Here is a 25,434-nt window from a genome sequence, read left to right on the forward strand (position 1 = left end):
TTTGTTACCAAAAAGAATAAAAACAATGACTTTTCAGATTAAAAACATACAAATACAGATAATAAGTTATTTTTTTTAAATCATTTCAATTGATATCTGTAATAAAATAAAGCTTCACAGAAAACATTCACCCCATCTTGGCTTACTTTTTAGCTAACTTACCTCTAATTAGAAATTCAGTCATTCAACAAATATCTATTGGGTTCCTGCCAAGGTAAGGCTCTATGCCAAGTGCTAATGGGGATACAAAGATATAAAAGACACAATCCTATTTTCAGAGAGCTGACATCCTAGTTGGGAAGATGAGACAAACACTTGATAAACAACGAAATATTTCACAATTCAAAACATGCAGGACATAACTACAGACAAAACACTGGTCAGAAAGAATTTTTTTGTAAACAGCAGTTTAGAGAATACAGCAAGCACTTTAGTTGATATAGTTAGGACCAGGTTTACAGAAGAGGTAGAAGGTGAGTTGAGGTCTTGAAGGATGGTTAGAACTTTATGGTTATATCAGAGAAGACAGCATTCCAGGAAGCCATAATAGCATGAATTGGAAAGTGTACAACTTATTTGAGAAATGGGAAGAAATCATGTAGTTGGATCCATGAGTTTAGGACAGCCAGATACTTCATCTTGAGACTTTTAATCAAAAATTCAACTATCATTTCCGTACCTAACTTCTGCAACACTTCTATCTGCAATATTTTTAGACCCTTTACTAATTAAGTAACCAGCATTACTGTATTTACTGTAGTAATCTTACTAAAATGCATATTCTCATTCTAATCTCATAATCCAATTTCATAATCTCGTTCTAATCATGAGAAACCCTCAGACAAACCTAAATTAAGGGACGTTCTACAAAACACCCAACCAGTTACTCTTCAAAGTGTCAAGGACTTGAGTCATACGTTTCATAACATGTATTACAAAAAAATACAAAGGCCAGGCACGGTGGCTCACGCCTGTAATCCCAACACTTTGGGAGTCCTAGGCAGGTGGATCATGAGGTCAGGAGTTCAAGACCAGCCTGGCCAACATGGTGAAACTTCATCTCTACTAAAACTACAAAAATTAGCCAGGCATGGTGGCAGGTGCCTATAATCCCAGCAACTCAGGAGGCTGAGGCAGGAAAATAGCTTGAACCCGGGTGGCAGAGGTTGCAGTGAGCCGAGATCACGCCACGCCACTGCACTCCAGCCTTGGTGACACAGTGAGACTCCATCTCAAAAAAAAAAAAAAAGACAAAGTGTCAAGGTCACAAAAGACAAGAAAGGTCTGAGAAATTCTGACAAGGCCATGAAAGACTAGGAGAGACTATACAAGACTAAGGAGGCATAACAACTAACTGTAAGGTGGGATCCTGGAACAAAAAAAAAAAAAAAAAAAGAACATTAGAGGCAACTGGTAAAATTCAAATAAGTTTGGTAGTTTAGTTAACAGCACTATACTCATGTTTGGGTTTTTTTTTTTCCTTTTCTTTTTCAGGAAGAATTAGAAAGGAGCAATCAGGGTATTGCAAGCCCTCATTACACAGAGATATTAATCAAGTATTATGCAACTCCAATTACCACATTCTACTGCCCTCCACAAGGAGGAACAGATAAGGATTATCCCGCCTGACTAACGATATACTAATGTTAATTCCCAGGTTTTGCAACCTATACTAAAGACCTATGAGATGTGAACATTAAGAGCAGCTGGGCGAAAGGTATATAGGAACTCTCAATTATTTTTGAACTTTTTCTCTAAGACTAAAAGTAGTTTAAAATTAAAAGTTAAACACAAAAATTTCTATTGATTAAGGCTTCCCAGAAACTATCAGATATGGTTATAAGAGGGAAAAAAAACACAGAATATTGTCTAAAGCAAGCTTGTCCAACCCGCAGCCCATGGGCTGTATGCAGCCCAAGACAGCTTTGAATACGGCCCAACACAAATTCATAAACTTTCTTAAAACATTGTAAGTTTTTTTGCAATTTTTTTTGTTTTTTAGTTCATCAGTTATCATTAGTGTATTTCATGTGTGGTCCGGGGAAGCCAAAAGATTGGACACCCCTGATAAAGATAACACAAATTGTTCTAGAAAGTCCAATTTGAAAATGCCCCAATGCACACCAAACTTAGCATAATAAAGTTACTCTGCCAGACATACGAACTCACAAAAAGAATTAGCTCCATTATGAAAAATAGCTAAATAATCTATATGAAATGCTGTCTATCTAGAAAATAAAAATGAATCCAAGAACCCTTATGGTCTAAACCACAGTAATGTTCCCAATGAGATAAGAAAAAACAGTCATGAATTAATACAGAAAAAGACATTTAAAAAGAAAAAGAAGCAGGAAAATTAAAATAGAGAATAAGTAGTGGAATGTGAGTATGCTGGGGAGCTGGAAGTCAAGACAAAACAGAGGGACTTAGAAATGAATTTGTTTTTTAAAGTAGATACTCATTATCCCCTAGCAATAAAGTATTATATTCCAAAAGACAAGAAGCAAAAAAACTCACACTGGTTTAGAAGTACATTGTGAACTATGATTTCTCAAGCTCCCATAATGTCTCCCCACCGTCTCCCCTGCAGTCTTAACAACCTGTGAGAGGGTAGGGCTTCTGTGTGATATGCCTGCCCAGCCCAGCCTGGTGAGCAGTGCCCTCTGACTGCTTCTGCCTTCAAAATACATCAGAGACTAGAATATTTAGAGTGATTCACATTAGTGCGTATGGAGAAACAAAGGGACCGAGAGCTAAGGTCTGAGGTCAAGAGGCTGGCAACCCCTCCATGGCATGTGGAAGAAAGCAGTGGTGAGAGGCAGAGCTGACTGATTCAAAACAGAGGGGAGAAAACTTAGAACTCCAGTGAAGTGGAAGTGAAGGCAGAGGAAAGGGTTGCAGACAGAGCAGGAGCGGGAAATGCAGACATGCAGCACAAATGAAACAGAAGCAGACAAGAGAAACAGGAAAGATTAGACAGCAAATAATATTCTGAATGAAAATCTCATGCAGATTTCAGATCTCAGTAAAGTCTACAACTCAGTTGTTAGAGTATCTTTCCACACCTTTGGATTGTCGATAATGGGGGTGACAACAAGATCTGAGTCTGTGTAGATAAGCTCTCTCATCTGGGATTCCAGGTCCTGCTGACTCAGGTGTCCAGTTGCAATCTGAAATGAGAACAAAAATTAGACTTTGTTTCTGTGACTAATGTAGATCTTTAAAACACAGAACTAATAAGATGCCGAGGAAGACAACACTGTAAAATATCACCTATATCAATGGACTTCAACTGCTATTCAAGACACTTGTAGTCTTATTTGATTTTCACAAAAATCCTAAACTGTAGGCACCATCATTCCCATTTTACAGATAAAAATATAAAACTCTGAGAAAGTAACTGAATTGCTCATGTTACCACTAAGGCTGGCTAGGACTAGAAAAAAGATCTTTACAATTCAATGTTCTAAACTGTGATGAGGCAAATTGGTTTTTCCCTTAACACCATGGCTTTTTTTTTTTTTTTTTTTTTTTGAGATAGAGTCTCACTCTGTCACACAGGCTGGAGTGCAGTGGCACAATCTCGGCTCACTGCAACCTCTGCCTCCTGGGTTCAAGCGATTCTCCTGCTTCAGCCTCCCAAGTAGTGAAATTACTGGTGCATGCCACCACGCCCAGCTAATTTTTATATTTTTAGTAGAGTCGGGGTTTCACCATGTTGGTCAGGCTGGTCTCGAACTCCTGATCTCAGGAGTTCTCAGGAGATCTGCCCACCTTGGCTTCCCAAAGTGCTGGAATTACAGGCGTGAGCCACGTGCCTGACCCACAGCTTTATTTTTCATTCACAGAATGCTAATCAATTTACTTCTGCTTTACAGAATATTCAATGTGAAGTTGAAGCTGTAACATAAAACAATTTTCAAACTTAACTACAGACCTGTTACCTAAGTGTTAAACCTCAATTATTTATTAAGCCTAGTTAGAGTTGATACATAATGAAATGAATCAGCAGACATTCACCATCAGTTATTCCTCTGAGATGGTTCTTTGTGCTCTATTTAAACATAATTTGTATTCCTAGTGTTACACCTCAGTATTTCCCATCAGGAAAAAAAAAAGAGAGGGAGAGAGAGAGAGAGAGAGAATTTATGCTTAAGAACCTTAAAAGAAACAATGACTAGCAAACTAAATAAAATAGAAAAGTAAATCAGTGAAGTAAGGAATAAGGAAAATAAAGTATCCAAAACTGAATGAGGAAGGGGCGTGGATAAAGGAACAGAGGAGTTAGCTAAGAAAGTTCCTGGAAACCCAAGCTGCCCCTTTCAACTCAGACAAAAGACATAAGAAAACACACAAAGAGGCCAGGCGTGGTATCTCACCCCTGTAATCCCAGCACTTTGGGAGGCCGAGGTGGGCAGATTATGAGGTCAGGAGTTTGAGACCAGCCTGACCAACATGGGAAACACCATCTCTACTAAAAATACAAAGATTAGCCAGGAGTGGTAGCATGCACCTGTACTCCCAGCTACTCAGGGGGCTGAGGCAGGAGAATCGCTTGAACCTGGGAGGCGGAGGTTGCAGTGAGCCGAGATCGCACCACCACACTCCAGCCTAGGTGACAGAGCGAGACTACTTTAAAAAAAAAAAAAAAAAAAAACCCACAAACAATGAAGAGGAAGTTTGTTTAAAACAAGAAAATCTAAGTTTAAAAACACAGACTTTCAATTAAAGAAAAAAAAAAAAGAAAGAAAGATGGACTTTCATGGCAAAAAGACAGGGATAAACTCACATTGCCAAAAGAAAGATGGACTTCCAAGGCAAAAAGACAGGGGTAAACTTTCATTGCCGCTTGTTAATTATGTGCTCTTTGGGAAGTTAAAGAAAAAAGCTTTGTTTTCTTCATCTATAACAAAGATTAAAACGAACAAGCTTTCAGGTTTGTGAAGAATAAACATAAAGCATTTAAAACAATGCCTGGCACTGCTTGAGAGAAGACAGTGATAGTTTATCAAGACATTTAAATATATACATCATACTTGCTTCAGTGGAGAACGGATAGAGGGGAGCAATGGAGAACTGAGGGGACCAGTTAGCAGGTTACTGCAAAGCCTGGATGGAAAAGATGGTGTCTTGAGCGAGGAAGGTGGCAAAAGGAAAGGAAATAAGTCAATGATAGAGCAAAGGGCTGGATATCCCTGCTGATTTAACACTGAGGAGGAACCACTAGTAAATTATATTAGTCCGTAAAGCAAGACATCAATATTTGAAAGAGGTGGCCAAATTATCTTTACATATAGATGACATAACTGAACATCCAAAAAGCCAAAATTAATCAATGGGAAAACTATTAGAAATAATGTAAGAATTAGGCCAGGCGTGGTGGCTCACGCCTGTAATCCCAGCACTTTAGGAGGTCGAGGTGGGTGGATCACCCGTGGCCAGGAATTCGAGACCAGTCTGGCCAAAATGGTGAAACCTCATCTCTCCTAAAAATACAAAAATTAGCTGGGTTTGGTGGCAGGTGCCTGTGGTCCCAGCTACTCAGGAGGCTGAGGCAGGACAATCACTTGAACCTGGGAGGCAGAGGCTGCAATGAGCCAAGATCATACCACTGCACTCCAGCCTGGGCAACAGAGCAAGACTCTGTCTCAAAGGAGAAAAAAAAAAAAAGAACGTAAGATTAGTAAGGTGGACCAATTAAAAAATTGTATGCAAAAATTAATTTCCTATAGGTAAACTGAATGTATGCACAAATGCCAAGTTATAACAAATATCCCACTCACAATAGCAAAAATATATAAAATAAAATGCTCAGGAATAAACTAAATGATCAATAATTGCAATCAGATCATAATCATTAAATGAAAATAATTGTTATAAAATTATACTCCCTTGTTTCAAAATGAACACATATGTATAAAACCAGAAGTAGTAGTATCAAAATGTATGAGATGTATGAGGTTACAGTGAACTACAATCCTACGATCACGCCACTGCACTCCAGCCTGGGCAACAGGCACTCAAAAAAAACAAAAACGTAATCAGTGTTTACTCAGGAATTATACAGTAAATAATTTTTCTATTTTATTTGTCCTTTTTTACATTTTACAAGTTTTCTACAATTATATATGTTTTGTAATTGAATAAAAAGTATCACTTAAAAATTATAAAACATAAGGCCAAGCACAGTGGCTCACAACTGTAATCCCAGCTCTTTGAGAGGCCGAGGCCGGCAGATCACTTGAGTCCAGGAGTTTGAGACCAGCCCGGGCAACATGGGGGAACCTCTACCAAAATTACAAAAAATTAGCCAGGCATGGCGGCGCACACTTGTAGTTGCAGCTACTCAGGAGGCTGAGACAAGAGAATCACCTAAGCCTGAGAAGTTGAGGCTGCAATGAGCCACAATCATGCCACTCCACTCCAGTCTGGGTGATAGGAGTGAGGCCCTGTCTCAAAAATAAATAAATAAATAAATAAATAAATAAATAAATATAGAGATACATATGTAAAATAAACTACCTTAGGTATTCACATTATTGATTATATTTCCTCAATACAATGATTATATACTCTTCTTTATAACCATCTGCCAGAAGAGCTTCAACATCTATCACATTTCAGAATGAATTTTTTAATTTACATTGATTTTCTATTTCACATAACCAAAAAATTAGCACAGTGAGATTTTATTATAATCCATTTATACTAAATTTCAAAGCAGAAATAAGCTTCACATGGTCCAAATACACTTCACATTACATCAAAACCACAGTAAAAACTAAAAGCAATTATATTTGTCAAGCAATAAGTAGCATAAAAATAACTTAGAATTAATTCAAAGTAGTTCCGCATTCAACACAACTATGATTGAAAGAAATTAAAGAAGGCCTAAATAAGTACAAATACATCCTGTGTTCGTGGAGGAAAACTTAACATTGTTAAAATGGCAGTACTTCCTAAATTAATCTACACATTCAATGCAACTGTGATTAAAATCCCAGCAGGCTCCTTTGCAGAAACTGACAAGCTGATCTTAAAATTCATATGGAAATGCAAGTGACCCAGAACAGCCAAAACCACCTTAAAAATTTTTTTGGAGGATTCATACTTTCTGATTTCAAAGCTTACTAAACAGCTACAGTAATCAAGAGTGTGCCACTAGTATAAGAACAGATGAATAGATAACAGAATAGAATCCAGAAATACACCTTTACCTATACAATCAATCGATCTTCAGTAAGAGTTCCAAGACAATTCAATGGGGAAAGAAAAAGCTTTTCAACAGATAGTGCTGAGACAGCTGGATGTTTAGACGAAAAACAATGAAGTATACCCCCCTACTTCATGCCACATGCAAAAATTAACTCAAACGGATAAAATAGCTAAATCTAAGAGATACTAATAAAACTATAAAACTCTTAAGAGAAAACAGGCAGAAACCTTTGTGACCTTGGAGTAGCAATGGTGAAAGATATTACACCAAAAGCACAAGCAGCCAAAAAACACAAACGAAAAAAGATAAATAGGACTATATCAAAATTTAAAACTTTTGTGCTTCAAAGGATACCACCAAGAAAGAAAAAAGACAATCCAGAAAAAGGGAGAAAATTGTTATAACTCCTATCTAGAATATGTAAAAAATTCTTAACAACTAAATAATAAAGAGATAAATAACCCAATTAAAAATAGGTTAAATTTTTGAATAAATGTTTCTCCAAAGAAAATAGACAAATGGCCAATAAACACATAAAAAGATACGCAACATCATTAGCCATCAGGTAAATGCAAATAAAAACCACTAAGACATAGAAATTCACACCTATTAGCCGGGCGCAGTGACTCACGCCTGTAATCCAAACACTTTGGGAGGCGGAGACAGGTGGATCATTTGAGGTCAGGAGTTCGAGACTAGTCTGGCCAACATGGTGAAACCTCGTCTCTACAAAATACAAAAATTAGCCAGGTGGGTCGGGCCCAGTAGCTCACGCCTGTAATCATAGCACTTTGGGAGTTTGAGGCAGGCGGATCACAAGGTCAGGAGACCGAGACCATCCTGGCTAACATGGGGAAACCCCATCTCTACTAAAAATACAAAAAATTAGCCATGCATGGTGGCAGGCGCCTGTAGTCCCAGCTACTCAGGAGGCTGAGGCAGGAGAATGGCATGAACCCGGGAGGCGGAGCTTGCAGTTAGCCAAGATTGTACCACTGCACTCTAGCCTGGGCAATAGAGCAAGACTCCATCTCAAAAAAAAAAAAAATTAGCCAGGTGGTAGTGGCGTGTACCCGTAATTCCAGCTACTTGGGAGGCTGAGGCAGAAGAATCGCTTGAGCCTGGGAGACAGAGGTTGCAGTGAGCCAAGATCATGCCACTGCACTCCAGACTGGGCGACAGAGTGAGACCCTGTCTCAATCAATCAATCAATCAATGGAATTTCACACCTGCTAGATGTGAAATAGAATGGCTATCACAAGAAAGACAGGCAATGCAGCACCATTCACAATAGCCAATAGGTGGATGCAACCCAAGAAATCATCAATAGATGAAAAGATAACAAAGCATATTAAATACACACAAGGGAATATTATTCAGCCTTTAAAAAATGAAATTCTGGCACATGCTACAACATCGATGACATTATGCTGAGTGAAATAAGCCAGGCACAAAAGTACAAATACTATATGAGACTACTTTTTTTTTTTTTTTTTTTTTTTTTTTTTTTGAGACTGAGTCTTGCTGTCACCAGGCTGGAGTGCAGTGGCACAATCTCAGATCACTGTAACCTCCGCCTCCTGGTTCAAGCAATTCTCCTGCCTCAGGCTCCTGAGTAGCTGGGACTACAGGCACACGCCACCATGTCCAGCTAATTTTTGTATTTTTAGCAGAGACACAGTTTCACCATGTTGGGCAGGATGGCCTCGATCTCTTGACTTTGTGATCCACCTGCCTCAGCCTCCCAAAGTGCTGGGATTACAGGCGTGACTCACTGCGCCCAGCCTATATGAGACCACTTATGCCAGCGGTCCCCAAATTTTTTGGCATCAGGAACCAGTTTTGCAGAAGACAATTTTTCCACAGACAAGGTTGGGGGAGATGATTTTGAGATGATTCAAGTGAATTACATTTATTGTGCACTTTATTTCTATCATTATTACATTGTAATATATAATGAAATAATTATACAACTCACTATAATATAGAATCAGTGGGAGCCCTGAGCTTGTTTTCCCACAACTAGACAGTCCCATCTGTGGGTGATGGGAGACAGTGACAGATCATCAGGCATTAGATTCTCATAAGGAGCATGCAACCTAGATCCCTCGCGTGCACAGTTCACAGCAGGATTCATGCTCCTATGAGAATCTAATGCAACCGCTCATCTGACCGGGGGCAGAGCTCAGACAATAATACAGGTGTAGATTGAGAGCAGCTGTAAATACAGATGATGTGTCACTCACTTGCCCGCCACTCACTTCCTGCTCTGTGGCTTGGTTCCTAAGAGGCCACAGACTAGCAGCAGTCCATGGCCAGGGGGTTGAAGACCCCTGACTTATGCAATGGACCTAGAATAGGCACATTCGTAGAGGCAGAAGGTATAATAGTGGTTACCAGGGGCTAACGGTAATGGGAAATGGGCAGTTATTATTTAATGGGTACAGAGTTTCAATTTGGGATGATTAAAATTTTCTGGAGATAGATGGTAGAAATAGTTGTGCAACAATATGAATGTACTTTTTTTTTTTTTTTTTTTTTTTTTTTTTTTTTTGAGACGGAGTCTCGCTCTGTCGCCCAGCCCAGGCTAGAGTGCAGTGGCGCGATCTCGGCTCACTGCAAGCTCCGCCTCCCGGGTTCACGCCATTCTCCTGCCTCAGCCTCCCGAGTAGCTGGGACTACAGGCGCCCACAACCGCGCCCGGCTAATTTTTTGTATTTTTAGTAGAGACGGGGTTTCACCGTGGTCTCGATCTCCTGACCTTGTGATCCGCCCGCCTCGGCCTCCCAAAGTGCTGGGATTACAGGCATGAGCCACCGCGCCCGGCCAATATGAATGTACTTAATGCCACTTGAACTATATACTTAGAAATGATTTAAAATAGTACATTTTATGTAATGCATTTTTTACCACATTTTTTAAGACAATACCAAATGTTAGTGAGAATGTGTAAAAATTGATAACCTCATACACTGCTGGTTAGAATGTAAAATGGTGCAGATGCTTTGAAAAACAGTTTGACAATTCTTCAAAAAGGCCAGGTGCAGTGGCTCACTCTATAACACCAGCACTTTGGGAGGCTGAGACAGGAGCATCGCTTGAGCTCAGAAGTTTGAGCTTAGGCAAAATAGAGGGACCCTGTCTTTACAAGCAATTTTTTGTAAACTTAGCCAGGTGTGGTGGCATATGCCTGTAGTTCCAGGTACTTGGCAGACTGAGGCAGGACAACCACTGGAGCCAAGGAGGTCCAGACTGCAGTGAGCTATGATTGTACCACTGTACTCCAGCCTGGGTGACAGAGGGAAACATTATCTCAAAAACAAAAAGTTAAACAAGGAGTTAACACATGACACAGCAATTCTACTCCCAAATATTCACCAACTGATGACTGGAAAAAAAAAAGATGTTGTATACACAACAAATTATTTGACAATAAAAAGGACTCTAGTACTGATGCATGCTACAACTTGGATGAACCTTGAACATATATGTTAAACAGGCCGGGCACGGTGTCTCATGCCTGTAATCCCAGCACTAGGGAAGGCCGAGGCGGGCAGATCATGAGGTCAAGAGATCGAGACCATCCTGATCAACATGGTGAAACTCCGTCTCTACTAAAAATACAAAAATTAACTGGACATGGTGACACACACCTGTAGTCCCAGCTACTCGGTAGGCTAAGGCAGGAGAATTGCTTGAATCCGGTAGGCACAGGTTGCAGTGAGCCGAGGTTGTGCCACTGCACTCCAGCCTGGCGACAGAGCAAGACTCTGGTGACAGAGCGAGACTCCATCTCAAAAAAAAAAAAAAAAAAAAAAAAAAAAAAAAAAAAAACAAAGAAGACATATGCTAAGTGGAAAAAGCTAGTAACAAAAGACCACATATTGTTGATTCCATTTATAGAAAATGCACAGAACAAGTAAAATAATAAAGACAAAACGTATACTAGGGGTTGCCTAGTACAAGCATGGAAAAGAACTGGAGAAACATGCGGTGGCAGGGGGCAGTGACTGCTAACGGTAGTTTCTTTGTTGGGTGATGGAAGAATTCTAAAACTGTGGTGATGGTTGCACACCTCTGAAAATGTTACAGGTCCCTGAATAGTACCTTTTTTTTTTTCTTTTAAAGAGGTGGGTCTCACTCTGTCACCCAGGGTGGAGTACAGTGGTGCCGTCATAGCTCACTGCAGCATCAAACTCCAGGGCTCAAGAAACCCTCCCACTTCAGCTTCCCATGTGGCTAGGGCTACAGGTGTGCACCACCAAACCCAGCTCATGTTTTTTATTTTTTGTGAGGACAGGGTCTCGCTATGTTGGCCAGGCTGGTCTCGAACTCCTGGCCTCAAGTGATCCTCCTGCCTCAGCCTCCCAAAGTGCAAGATTTACAATTCACACCCAGCCTGAATTGTTCACCTTAAATAGGTGAATTGTATGGTATGTAAACTGTATCTCAAGGAAAGTCCTACCAAAAAGAACTATGAAGCAACTAACTGGGATATCTCTCTCAGAGTACCTACAAGAAAAATCCATAATGATCAGGAAAGATGACCTTATTGTAAATTTTGTATTTATAAACATAATTCGTTTACCAACTTACAATTATTCTTTTGAGCTTCTACATCTTATGTAGAAAGAAAATTTCCCAAGTCTGCTCACCTTGGTCAGAGAAGTCTTCTGTGGTGAACAATGAGTCATATCCTCACCAGGACTTACTTCCACTGCAGTGCTAGTTCTGGGAGTAGGACGAGAACTGAAAAAATACATACCAGTTAACATTATTCCGATTCCAGAAAGTTTATTCTGTTTACTGTTTTCTGGAAGAAAACATGTCTCATGAAAAATGGTAGAGTATGATGATTCCATATGCTCTCACTAAAAAAGTCTAGATCTAATTTGTGTTTATATAATTTTTATAACTGCTATTAATTTCCTGGCTAATGTATTATTTCTTTTATTTATACTTTCCATGCCATACACAGTATCTTCTTTTTTAACTAGAAACCTTCAAGCATTAATTTTTATAAATGTCTTCCGGTATAGGCAGGATTAACATAAATAAAATAGATCAGATATTCTACAAAGAATGAAAAATATTTGTAGCTGTATATCAGAAAATGCTTGAAAAGGAAATTACCCTGGCACCTATTTAAAATAAGTAACAAGGAAGTTACAATCCTTATCTATTTGTAATGATTCCTCCTACACGTATAAATGCCTGCCATACCGTATGGGCCACTGTACTTTTCCTGGATCCACGGTTTTGAGCTTTTCACTTTTTTTTTTTTTTTTTTTGAGATGGAGTCTTGCTCTGTTGCCCAGGCTGGAGTGCAGTGGCACAATCTCGGCTCACCGCGACCTCCACCTCCCGGGTACAAGCGATTCTCGTGCCTTAGCCTCCCAAGTAGCTGGGATTACAGGCGCCCGCCACTGCACCTGGCTAATCTTTGTATTTTTAGTAGAGACAGGGTTTCACCATCTTGGCCAGGCTGGTCTAGAACTCCTTACCTCACGATCCACCTGCCTCAGCCTCCCAAAATGCAGGGATTACAGGCATGAGCCACTGCACCCAGCCTGAGCTTCTCACATTTTAAGAAATCTTTCCCATCAGATCATTAATATTTTTTAATTATTTCCTTCAGGGTCAAGTGCGGTGGCTCACTCCCGTAATCCCAGCACTTTGGGAGGCTGAGGCACTCAGATCACTTGAGGTCAGGAGTTTGAGACCAGTCTGGCCAATATGGCAAAACCCTGTTTCTACTAAAAATACAAAAATTAGCCAGGCATAGTAGCAGGCACCTGTAATCCCAGCTACTAGGGAGGCTGAGACAGGAGGATCACTTTAACTCAGGAGGCAGAGATTGCAGTGAGCCAAGTTCAAGCCACTGCACTCCAGCCTGGGTGACAAAGTGACACTCCATCTCGGGGAAAAAAAAAAAAAAAGCCCAGCATGGTGGTGTATGCCTGTAGTCCCAACTACTTGGGAGGCTGGGGCAGGAGAATAGCTTAAACAGGGGAGGTGAAGGTTGCAGTGAGCCAAGACCGAACCACTGCACTCCAGCCTGGACAACAGAGCAAGACTCCATCTCAAGGGAAAAAAAAAAAATTATCATCTTCAAATTCCCAAGTATCAGGATCCTCAACTCTCATTCACTTATCTGTTGATCCCTTCATTAAACATATACTTACATAGTACATAAAATACGAATACCAGAAATTGTAGGAGGTTCTAAAAAGTTAAATTTAAAGTGTATAAAATGGGCCAGGTGCTGTGGCTCACACCTATAATCTCAGCACTTTGAGAGGCCAAGGTGGGCAGATCACCTGAGCTCAGGAGTTCGAGACCAGCTGGGCAACTTGGGGAAACCCCGTCTCTACTAAAAACACAAAAAAAATTAGCCAAGCATGGTGGTGCATGCCTGTAATCCCAGCCACTTGGGAGGCTGAAGCATGAGAATCGCTTGAACCAGGGAGGCAGAAGCTGCAGTGAGCCGAGATCACGCCACTGCACTCTAGCCTGGGCAACAGAGCAAGAGTCTGTCTCAAAATAAATAAATAAATAAATAAATAAATAAATAAATAATAAAATGTGTAAAATGTATATACATAAACATACATTACATTTAAATATGGGTAAAACATATCAGGAATTTTAATTTATAATTATAACCCCTATTTCATGAAACAAAACTATTTCTCTACGTTACAAAATATTTTAAATACTTTTAATATTTACATACTACTAATTTTTTTTTTTTTTTTTTTTTTTTTTTTTTTTGAGACGGCGTTGCACTCTTGTTGCCCAGGCTGGAGTGCAATGGTGCAATCTCAGCTCATTGCAACCTCGGTTCAAGTAATTCTCTTGCCTCAGCCTCCCAAGTAGCTGGAATTACAGACACCCACCAGCACGCCCGGCTAATTTTTTTTTTCTTCAGTAGAGACAGGGTTTCACCATGTTGGCCAGGCTTGTCTCGATCTCCTGACCTCAGGTAATCTGCCCGCCTCGGCCTCCCAAAGTGCTGGGATTACAGGCATCAGCCACCGAGCCCGGCCCATACTACTAAATTTTTTAATGCATTGGTCCTAATCACTTTAAGATATCACTCTGACTTTAATTATTTCAGTGATTACAAACATTATTTAAGCCTCACATATAGAAAAGTAAAAGAAAGGCTGGGCACAATGGCCCATGCCTGTAATAGCAGCACTCTAGGAGGCCTAGGTGGGTGGATCATCTGAGATCAGGAGTTCAAGACCAGGCTGGCCAACATGGCAAAATCCCGTCTCTACTAAAAATACAAAAATTAGCCAGGCGAGGTGGTGGGCCCCTGTAGTCCCAGCTACTTGGGAGACTGAGGCAGGAGAATCACCTGAACCTGGGAGGTGGAGGCTGTAGTGAGCCAAGATCACGCCACTGTACTCTAGCCTGGACAATAGAACAAGACTCCATCTCAAAAAAATAAAATAAAATAAAAATAAAGAATAAAAAAAGGATTTAAAGAAAAACAGAACCTCTTCTTTTCTGTAAGTATTTACCCAAATAGAAAAGATTTTGCCTTCAAAGCATTAACAACAACAACAAAAACTGGGTGCATTGGCAGGCAGACGGCTCAAGCCCAGGAGTTCGAGATCAGCCTGAGCAACATGGCAAAACACCGTCTCTACAAAAAAAGTAGCCAGGCTTGGTGGCACACACCTGTAGTCACAGCTACTCGGGAGGCTGAAGTGGCAAGATCACTTGAATCCAGGAGGCAGAGGTTACAATAAACCAAGATCACGCCACTGCACTCCAGCCTCGGCAACAGAGGGAGATCTTGTCTCAAAAACAAAACAAACCAAACAACCTGGACTTCTGAAATTTTAAGTTCAATTCTATTTTAAGTTAAAGAACAAAATGAAGAGGCATTAATTCTTACAAATGGAAATAATGAGTTGCTTTGGTAAAAAATAAGTTGGTTTGGTTAAAAATTTTCAAAAATCCTATATATAGAAAAATCTACATTTCACTGGCCACCACCTAACTGCAACTTTGAAATTGGAGAGTGAAACTGGAATTTGGCACTAAAATCCCTGTTCTTTATCTCTGTGTAACATGGTTTGCACCAAGATAGCAGACGCTTTAAGAAAATTTAACTTTTGTCTCACATTGATCCCTCTTTTTTCATTTTACCTACCTGAGAAGAAACATGGATTCATTCAACTGACCCTCAAGAGTACTCTTAGGCCGAAACTCAGTTGGATTTTCTGTAGCAGGAAAGTAATATGTTACACAGAAAAGAACAAAAATATCATATGCAAGGCATAACATACACAAAGATTTAAAGGGACATAACATTGAAATTAGGAACTCTCTCAAACATTTTTTTTTTTTTTTTTTTTTTTTTTTTTTTTTGAGACGGAGTCTCGCTCTGTCGCCCAGGCTGGAGTGCAGTGGCCGGATCTCAGCTCACTGCAAGCTCTGCCTCCCGGGTTTTTACGCCATTCTCCTGCCTCAGCCTCCCGAGTAGCTGGGACTACAGGCGCCCGCCACCTCGCCCGGCTAGTTTTTTGTATTTTTTAGTAGAGACGGGGTTTCACCGTGTTAGCCAGGATGGTCTCGAACTCCTGACCTCGTGATCCGCCCGTCTCGGCCTCCCAAAGTGCTGGGATTACAGGCTTGAGCCACCGCGCCTGGCCTCAAACATTATAAGTAGCATGAATGTGCTCAAATAAAAGCTTACCTAGTCTGAAAGAGTGACCTAGTGGTTGACCGCTCTTGTGCCCTTTTGCTTGTCTACTCTGAGCATTCTGCAAAAGCTCCTTGGAATCTTGTGGCCCAGAACACTCCATTGTGTTTCTGCTATTATTGGAGAAAACCAACACAATCAAACTTACTTTGGAGTTCTCTATAGTTTTGTGTTAGAAGAAGAGGTTGGAGAAGATAATTAAACTACACATGACATTTAGCAAAGTTACAGAATCTCTTAACTTTATGCCTCCCTCATCCATATAGCTATCAAAGACTGGCAGGAAAGCTATGTCACTGTAGTCCCTCAAGATCCAGGCTAAGGCCAGGCGTGGTGGTGCACACCTGTAATCCCAGCACTTTGGGAGGCTGAGGCAGACGGACCGCTTGAACTCCGAAGTTCGAGATCAGCCTGGGCAACATAGTGAGAACTTGTCTCCTCTTTTTTGTTTTTAACAAATTAAAAAAAAAAAAAAAAAAAGATCCAGGCTGACAGACCAGGCATGGTGCTCACGCCTATAATCCTAGCACTTTGAGAGGCCATGGCAGGCAAATCACTTGAAGCCAGGAGTTTGAAACCAGCCTGGGCAAAATGGTGAAATCCTGTCTCTACTAAAAATACAATAATTAGCTGAGTGTAGTGGCGCACACCTATAGTCTCAGCTACTCAGGATGCTGAGGTGGGAGGATCATCTGAGCCCAGGGACGTCAAGGCTGCAGTGCGCCATCATTGTACCACTACACTCCTGCCTAGATGACAGAGTGAGACGTTGTCTCAAAAAAAAAAAAAAAAAAAAAAAAAAAAAAAAAAAAATCCAGCCTAGAACTCCATTTTGACATTTTTCTTCCCAATTACCTCATCATGTGGTAAATTACTGCTGCTCTTCAACTTTGGATCTGGGAATAACACATATTACTTTTGCTAACATTTGTTACCCAAAACAAGTCACATGACCACACCTAACTTAAAGGGGAGAAAAAAGATCCTACCATATACTTGGGAGGTAGGAAGCCAGATGTATTTGGTAACAGAACTAATGATTATCATATTATATCAATGACTAAAGAATAACAACAGAAAATATGCAAAATTAAGAACACAAAAATATCACGAGTAAACTCCTTAAGCAACCCTTAATTAAACAAATGCTGGATTTTCTCCTACTACAAAAGCAGAGAAATTCAGGTCATAGATGTTGTATAATTAGAATAGTAATGGGCTTAAGTGTCCAGTAACTATGTCTTATACACGAAGGTAAGTGTATACTACCTGAGACTGAGATCTTCCATGCTTGATTCCTGATCTGGTCCAGCGAAAGCTTTCTTCCAAAATGAATGCTGCAGTAGCCTTGTCCAAGTTAATCTTTAAAAAACATAAATGTTAAAACTCTACTTTAACATGATTTACCATGAAAAACTCCCAAGACATGTCCCAATTACACATATCGGATTTTACAATTTGTATCTCCTAAAGGTACATATGTACCTTTGAAATTATTTTATATTTTATTATTTCATTTTTGTATGCAATTAACCTCTTTTAGACAGCAAGATAAAAAGAAACAATTCAGAAGCCTTAAATGGTACAGAATGAAACAGTCTGATAAGTAAGGATTAGAAGTTTCAGGGTTCAAATTCCAGAGTCTGGGTTCTTCAACCAGCGTGGGAAAAAGGGAATTGATAAATAATTTGAAATTCTAAAGTAAATATATCAGATATCTATAATCCTGTCATCCTTTATTTCACAACAGAGGCAAGATTATTTTACTTACCCTGACTGACACATTTAAGTTTTGGAACTATTCTGTTAGAACTTCATTCGGGAATAAATAAGAATATCAGCCCAGGCGCGGTGGTTCACACCTGTAATCCCAGCACTTTGGGAGGCCAAGGTGGGCAGATTGCTTGAGTCCAGGATTTCAAGATCAGCCTGGACAATGTGGCAAAACCCCATCTCTACAAAAAATACAAAATTAGTTGGGTGTGCTGGCCCACACCTATAATCCCAGCTACTTGGGAGGCTGAGGTGGAAGAATCTCTTGAGCCTGGGAAGCAGAGGTTGCAGCGAGCCAAGATCACACCACTGCACTTCAGCCTGGGTGACAGAGTGAGACCCCGTCTCAGGAGGGGGTGCCGAGGCAGAGGAAGAATATCAGCTTCATAATCATATACATTCACACCTTGTTTAGGAATCAAAATAATATTACCTAACTAGTTCACTTGCATTAAAAAGACTTTAGGCTGTATTTAAAACTCAGGCTCATTTTCAAAAGATTAAGTTTCACTACTAATACAGTATACCTGTAGGCATACTCACCAGAGTGGGAAAATTAAGCCTGACTGAAACTTTAAAACAAAAAAGAAAAGAATTTATAGTTGACTAATCACTCAAAACTTCTGTATTGAATAAAATTACTCCAATCAAAAGTAAAGCACAAATAATAGAATTTGCAACCACATATAATATTCCTTTACACAAAAAGCTCTTATGGTTCACTAAAAGAGAAATAAAAATAGCCAACGAAGTAAAATTTATTTTCACCCATCAAACTGACAAAAATGTAGATCAACAAGGCACACTATAGATGAGTGGGAGGGAAGGAGCTTTCTAACATATTGTTGCTGGGAGTGTAAATCAGCACATGTTCCTAGAATGTAGGAAATGTATCAAACTGTTTAAATGCTCTCAGCCTTTAGCAAGCCATTCCACTTTAAGAAACTCACATGAAAGAGATAATTACCCAAGTAAACCCAAAAACATTTAAAAAAGTCACAAAAGGATATTTACTGTAACAACGTATATAATATTACAAATCAAGAGGCATTCTAAACGTTTACTTTTTTATAGGTAATTGTATGTACATTCTACAGCCATTTAAAATGACCAAGCAGCCAGGTACAGTGGCTCACACATGTAATCCCAGCATTTTGGGAGGCCGAGGCAGGTGGAACTGCTTGAGGTCAGGAGTTCCAGACCAGCATGGCCAACATGGTGAAACCCCATTTCGACTAAAAACACAAAAATTAGCTGGGGATGGTGGCACGCACCTGAAATCCCAGTTACTCAGGAGGCTGAGGCATGAGAAACACTTGAACCCAGGAGGTGGAGGATGCAGTGAGCCAAGATTGCATCACTGCACTCCAGCCTGGGTGACAAAGCAAGACTCAGAAATGGAAATGGAAAAATATGCATAATGTACCATGAGAGAAAAAAATAGGTTATGGAGTGGTCCTGTGTAAGCAAGAAAATTATATAGCATAGGGTTATAAATGTAGGGATATGTAGATACACTCTCTTAAGTAAATTAGGTATAGTTACATCCTATCAAAAGATGTCTGAAAAACTATCCACCAAAATAACACTAATGTTGAAAGCATTCTAATGTAAGTAAAGGATGTTTGTCCTACAGCTTATACAAAAATCAGCATTTCCTTCTGCAGTTTTTAAAACATATTTAATAAAAGAGTGGACTCTTATATATGCTACACTAAATTTATTCTCCATTTTATAAACAGAACCCTCCTCCCATCCCTGCATCCCAGTTATCTAGTGACAGAACCAGAGCCAGAAATTAGTTGCCTGGGCCTCTTTCCCACTCTGGTCCACCTCCTAGCCTCCCCTACCCTGTGCCTCAACAATGATTTCTAACACTGCCATCACTGACAGAAAATTCACAAGGTGCCTATTATCCTATCACTTAATATCCCCATTATGACAGGCTTGTCATAAAAACAGGTCACATTAAATATCACTCAGTTAACAGCACCTTAACTTGACAATATCATCCCTAGGTCAATAGTCAAACAGTTTTAGCCTGAAATACAAAATACAAGAAATGGTACTTCTTGGATTCGGGAATTATAAGAAAATTTGTCAACTACTTAATACTTGAAAAGAGAAACTGACTTCAAAAATTCCTCATGATTAAAAACACCTGCAAACTGAGAGAAGCACTTTTAATCCGAAGTCAGACTTCTTTAAAAAATAATAATTTGAATAACAATTTGTATATTAAGAACAGCACCATTTTAGAAGTGCATAAAAGGGGGAAAATATTCCACTATTTATTCCCATTAAAATACTGTCCCTTACTCCATTTACAGAACTCAAAAGAAAAAGAAAAAAAAATCAAAATACTGTCCCAACCTTTTTTGAGGATCTCTTTGAAGTAACCCATCAAGCAAATTAATAAAATCTGAAGAAGCTTTAGGACGAGAAGAATCTATAAACAAATTAATTTCCAAGAAAAAATGGTAAGTAGTAAATACATATCAATTTTATTTTTATCTCTTACATCAACATTTAAAGTAATAGTATTTTAAACACATAAATTATTATTAAGAGAACTCTAAATCCATTAACAACAATTATATCCTCCATTTAATGGGGCAGGATGGGGAGGTACAGAACACAAAGATTAAAAACATATTTTCCTAGATCACAAAAAGGAAATGTAAATCTCAAAAACTAAGTCTTAACAAACCTCTAAGCCTTCTCTTCACTGAACAATCCCAATAAGAATCACCAGCTTAACAAACTCAAACACTTGTCTTCAACTATTTTGGGGGGGTTTTTTGAGATAGAGTCTCGCTCTGTCACCCAGGCTGGAGTGCAGCGGCACGATCATGGTTCACTCCAGCCTCTACCTCTCAGGCTCAAGTGATCCTCTCACTCCAGCCTCTAGAGTAGCTGGGACTACAGGCATGCACCACCATGCCTAACTTTTGTTTATTTTTTGTAGAGATGGGGTCTCACTATGCTGCCTAAGTTAGTCTCAAACTCCTGGGCTTCAGTGATCCACCTGCCTTGGATCTCCTAAAGTGCTGGGATTACAAGTGTGAACCACTAAGCTCAGCTCCAAATTTTTTTTCTTTTTGAGAAGGAGTTTCACTCTTGTTGCCCAGGCTGGAGTGCAATGGTGTGATCTCGGTTCACTGCAACCTCTGCTTCCCAGGTACATGCGATTCTCCTGTCTCAGCCTCCCAAGTAGCTCGGATTACAGGCATGTGCCACCATGCCTGGCTAATTTTTTTATATTTAGTAGAGACGGGGTTTCACCATGATAGTCAGGCTGGTCATGAACTCGTGACCTCAGGCGATCCACCCACCTCGGCCTCCCAAAGTGCTAGGATTACAGGTGTGTGCCACCATGTTCAGCCCTAATTAACTATTAATTATACCTTATTCTTTGAAGTATTCCTAACTTGAACAACTTTGCATTACAAAGTACTATGATTAGAATATTTGCAATCCCTCTTTTAAGATTTTTAACAGAAATAAGAAGCATTATATTATGACACTGTCCAATACCACTAATCTCATAATGTTTTGTCTTTTTAAATTAGTTATATACCATATCCAGGTCATCAGTCTATGGTTAAAAGTAGTAGTAATGGCCACACATTGTGGCTCATACTTGAAATCCCAGCACTCTGGGAGGCCAAGGCAGGCGGCTCAATCAAGGCCAGGAGTTCACGACAAGCTAGGCAACATAGCAAGATCCTGTCTCCACAAAAAAATTTTAAAATTAGCCATTCCCAGTGGTGTGCGCCTGCAGTCCCAGCTACTCGGGAGGCTGACTGCACCACTGCACTCCAGCCTGAGTGACATAGCAGAACCCTGTTCTCTTAAAAATAATAATAATAATAAAATAATAATAATAAATATATACATATATACACAGCACTAATTTTTGCAGAATCCTGTTTTCATTTATGTGTCGTAAGATAAACTTTAACAATGTATAGCAAAATGTTTTACTGCATTTGTGCCTTCTTTTTTCTTTCCTTAAAAATTATTGCTGATAGATCATTACATTAACCACAATTTATATGATTAAAGTTCCAACACTTTAAAAATACTACAACTGGGCCGGGCGCGGTGGCTCAAGCCTGTAATCCCAGCACTTTGGGAGGCCGAGACGGGCGGATCACGAGGTCAGGAGATCGAGACCATCCTGGCTAACACAATGAAACCCCATCTCCACTAAAAATACAAAAAAATTAGCCGGGCGTGGTGGCGGCGCCTGTAGTCCCAGCTACTCGGGAGGCTGAGGCAGGAGAATGGCGGGAACCCGGGAGGCGGAGCTTGCAGTGAGCCGAGATCGCGCCACTGCACTCCAGCCTGGGCGACAGAGCGAGACTCCGCCTCAAAAAAAAAAAAAAAAAAAAAAAATACTACAACTGTATCTAATTTTAAAGATTTTTAGGCCGGGTGCAGTGGCTCATGCCTGTAATCCCAGCACTTTGGGAGGCTGAGGTGGGTGGATCATGAGGTTGGGAGTTCGAGACCAGCCTGACCAAGATGGTGAAACCCCGTCTCTACTAAAAAACAAAACCAAAAAATTAGCCGGGTGCTGTGGCGGGCACCTGTAATCCCAGCTACTCGGAAGGCTGAGGCAGGAGAATGGCTTGAACCCAGGAGGCAGAGGTTGCAGTGAGCCAAGATCACGCCACTGCATTCCAGCCTGGGCAACAGAGTGAGACTCTGTCTCAAAAATAAATAAATATATATATATATATAAAATAAAGATTTTCAAACTCATAAGGGTAGCATTCTGATTGATCAGGATAAGGAAACGGCGGATTTGTTCCAACAGGAGATAGAAATAACCACATGGGATATGACTACAAAGTAAATGATACATACAAAAAGTAATGTCACATGAGTGTTTAAGTTTCTTAAGTCTTTAAGCCATACTTTTTGTGATATAGATGTACAAAATAATTTGTTTTTAAATGAGGGAAATCTATTAGTACTTTGTTCTCTGTTTCAGCATCTTTAAAAAATGTCAAAGGAAATACTAACATTTCTAAAAATATCAACTTGTGATCATTTATAAAAGGTAACTTTGGGGAGTTACGAATCAATAAAAGCAAACTTTGGATAAAGGTACACCTTTAATCAGTGGAAAATGTAAATTAATTCCATTTTTATCATAAGAAATCTTACCTTTTGGAATAGGTGGCAAAGGATCTTCACATAAGATCTTTTCAGTTAATTCTGAAATACTTTCTGAGAAGAATGGAGGTTTTCCTGAAATCATATGAAAACTTGAAAAATTAAAGAAGTCTGCTATCACCAATAATTCTCATCTCCACTACAGATATTTCAAGATTATACAACTTCTAGAAAAAATATACAGGAATAGCTAATGCCTAGTACGTACCAGGCACTGCCTATATAATTTATATTTCTCTTAATTCAAAACGTATTATCATCCTAACAAATACACAAACACACATATGGACCACTACTCTGAACCAATGGGTGTATAGGCCATTCAACGCATCTGAATAATACACAGTTGCAAGGCATCTTTACAAAAATTTCTAATCATCACCGTTTTTGAGTTAAGCACATTTCAGCATTCCAGATTATCATGAAAAACTACCTATTTGTCAAGAAGTTTCTAGGAATCTGCATATGCCTAGATACCAAGCAACTCAGCCAAAATCAGTATATATAAAAATTTAATGGCCGGGCGCAGTGGCTCAAGCCTGTAATCCCAGCACTTTGGGAGGCCGAGACGGGTGGATCACAAGGTCAGGAGATCGAGACCATCCTGGCTAACACGGTGAAACCCCGTCTCTACTAAAAAATACAAAAAACTAGCCGGGCGCGGTGGCGGGCGCCTGTAGTCCCAACTACTCGGGAGCCTGAGGCAGGAGAATGGCGTGAACCCGGGAGGCGGAGCTTGCAGTGAGCTGAGATCCGGCCACTATGCTCCAGCCTGGGGGACAGAGCTGAGACTCCGTCTCAAAAAAAAAAAAAAAAAAAAAAAAGAAAAAAATTTAATAAGGTCACAGGTTTTTTGCCCAGGCATAGTGGCTCATGCCTATAATCCCAGAGCTTTGGGAGGCCTAAGTAGGCAGATCACTTGAGGTCAGGCATTCAAGACCAGCCTGGTCAACATGGTGAGATCCTGTCTCTACTAAAAATACAAAACATTGCCTGGCATAGTGGTGGGCACCTGTAAGCCCAGCTACTCAGGAAGCTGAGGCACGAGAATGGCTTGAACCCAAGAGGCAGAGGCTGCAGTGAGCTGAGATCGTGTCACTGCACTCCAGACTGGGTGACAGTGCGAGACTGTCTCAAAATTTTTAAAAATCAAGTTTTTTAACATCTTGTAAGTAAAACATCTGCAAACTACAGACTTAACCTGGTTTTATTTTAGTCATATCTGATTTTATACCTATTCAGGAAACAATTACCTGAAAACATTTCATAAAGCAGACAGCCCAAAGACCAGAGGTCACTGGAGATGGAAAAGTCAGCACCCCTCACAACTTCTGGTGCTGTATATATAGGAGATCCTAAAAGCAAAGTATGGAGAACAGCTCTGTTAGGCATTTGTATTGCTGCCAATGCGAACCTACCTAGGAAAGATCTGGTGAGATGAAAAAGGGCAGGAGAAAAACATACGCATGAATAAAACTTCATGTGCATTTCACATTTTTAAGTGTTTTCTAATTTTAAGGTAACATTTTGCAAAGGATGTGTGTGAATATAAAAAGGTATTTAAAATCTACCTGAGAGGTATGGCACATTCAGCTACATTCTTCTTTTAAATTTCAATTAGAATAGTTCAAGTTAAACCTTAAATGTAACAACCCCAACATCCCACTGGCTTAACAGCAAAGGTTTATCTATCACTAAATATGTCCATAACAAATCTACCAAGAAGCTCTGATCCTCATAGTCACTCAAAGACCCTGGCTGATAGAGGTTCCAACTCCACTCATGCTTCCTCAATTGGAGGCAGGGAGAAAGAATATAGCTAACTGAACACTGGCTCCTAAAATTCCCATCTCAAAGTTACTCACATCACTTCTGCTCACACTTAGTTGGCTTTGACCAGGGGGAGGATGCAATCCTACCATCTATCCAGGAGAATAGGAAATATTTAGTGAAAAGCACTCATGTGTGCCACATATACTTTATACAAAGTTTAATATTACATAGAAATCCCATATTTTAGAGCCAGAAAGTTCCCTTATTCACTGACAAGAGAAATGGAAGCTTTAGAGGGATACTTAACCTCCAGTAAATCACACAGCTAGGCAGTTGCAGAGCACCCACCAAGACCCAGGGACCTTGTCTCTCCCTGGTGCACAGTCTGTGCATTCCATCTAACAAACTCCCACCTCCCAGTGAGAATCTCTTTCCCAGGAAGTAAGTAACCTCCAATGATTTGGAAACAAAATTCCACTGAGGTAAGCCTTCCAGCAAATCCTATCTCCAGAGCCCATCACAGCCAGATCAGCAGCTTTGTGTGCCCTGATGCGTGACTACAAAGTTCTCCCATGGAGCATTTTTGCTATGCTATCACATTTCGCACACATCGATGGAAGGTATATTTGCCTGCACTAGCTGCTGAGGAAACACAAATAACACCCATGGAATGCCCTTGCACTCTGCCCAACACTTAATAGATGTTTAATTAATATTTGTTGAATATGAATGTTTGTCTTCCCATCCTTATTTCCAGTACCTA

General features: G+C 39.9%; 1 protein-coding gene, 1 non-coding gene and 1 pseudogene across 8 annotated transcripts in view; 1 reads left to right on the plus strand and 2 right to left on the minus strand.

Moving 5' to 3' along the window:
* Window positions 1–25,434, minus strand: part of ULK4 (unc-51 like kinase 4) — a 709,752-nt gene that overhangs the window by 637,341 nt on the left and 46,977 nt on the right. For 6 of the 7 annotated variants that reach the window (XM_050780350.1, XM_050780346.1, XM_050780348.1 and 3 more), the window contains 8 exons: window positions 24,152–24,253; window positions 22,890–22,973; window positions 20,085–20,160; window positions 17,208–17,300; window positions 15,933–16,051; window positions 15,387–15,456; window positions 11,872–11,965; window positions 3,066–3,170 (listed from right to left, as the gene is read on the minus strand). In XM_050780350.1, coding sequence (XP_050636307.1) covers window positions 3,066–3,170; window positions 11,872–11,965; window positions 15,387–15,456; window positions 15,933–16,051; window positions 17,208–17,300; window positions 20,085–20,160; window positions 22,890–22,973; window positions 24,152–24,253 — 743 coding nt within the window. Of the gene's footprint in view, window positions 1–3,065; window positions 3,171–11,871; window positions 11,966–15,386; window positions 15,457–15,932; window positions 16,052–17,207; window positions 17,301–20,084; window positions 20,161–22,889; window positions 22,974–24,151; window positions 24,254–25,434 lie in introns of those variants that run through there. The other variant, XM_050780353.1, reaches the window with a different exon arrangement.
* Window positions 1–25,434, plus strand: part of LOC126948533 (cytochrome c oxidase subunit 2-like) — a 281,739-nt pseudogene that overhangs the window by 21,555 nt on the left and 234,750 nt on the right.
* Window positions 1,500–1,632, minus strand: LOC126949499 (U8 small nucleolar RNA). The gene has a single exon (XR_007723778.1). It is a non-coding gene; the product is annotated as a U8 small nucleolar RNA (small nucleolar RNA).

This window comes from Macaca thibetana, chromosome 2 (genome assembly GCF_024542745.1).
Source record: "Macaca thibetana thibetana isolate TM-01 chromosome 2, ASM2454274v1, whole genome shotgun sequence".
Classification (NCBI taxonomy): Eukaryota; Metazoa; Chordata; class Mammalia; order Primates; family Cercopithecidae; genus Macaca; species Macaca thibetana.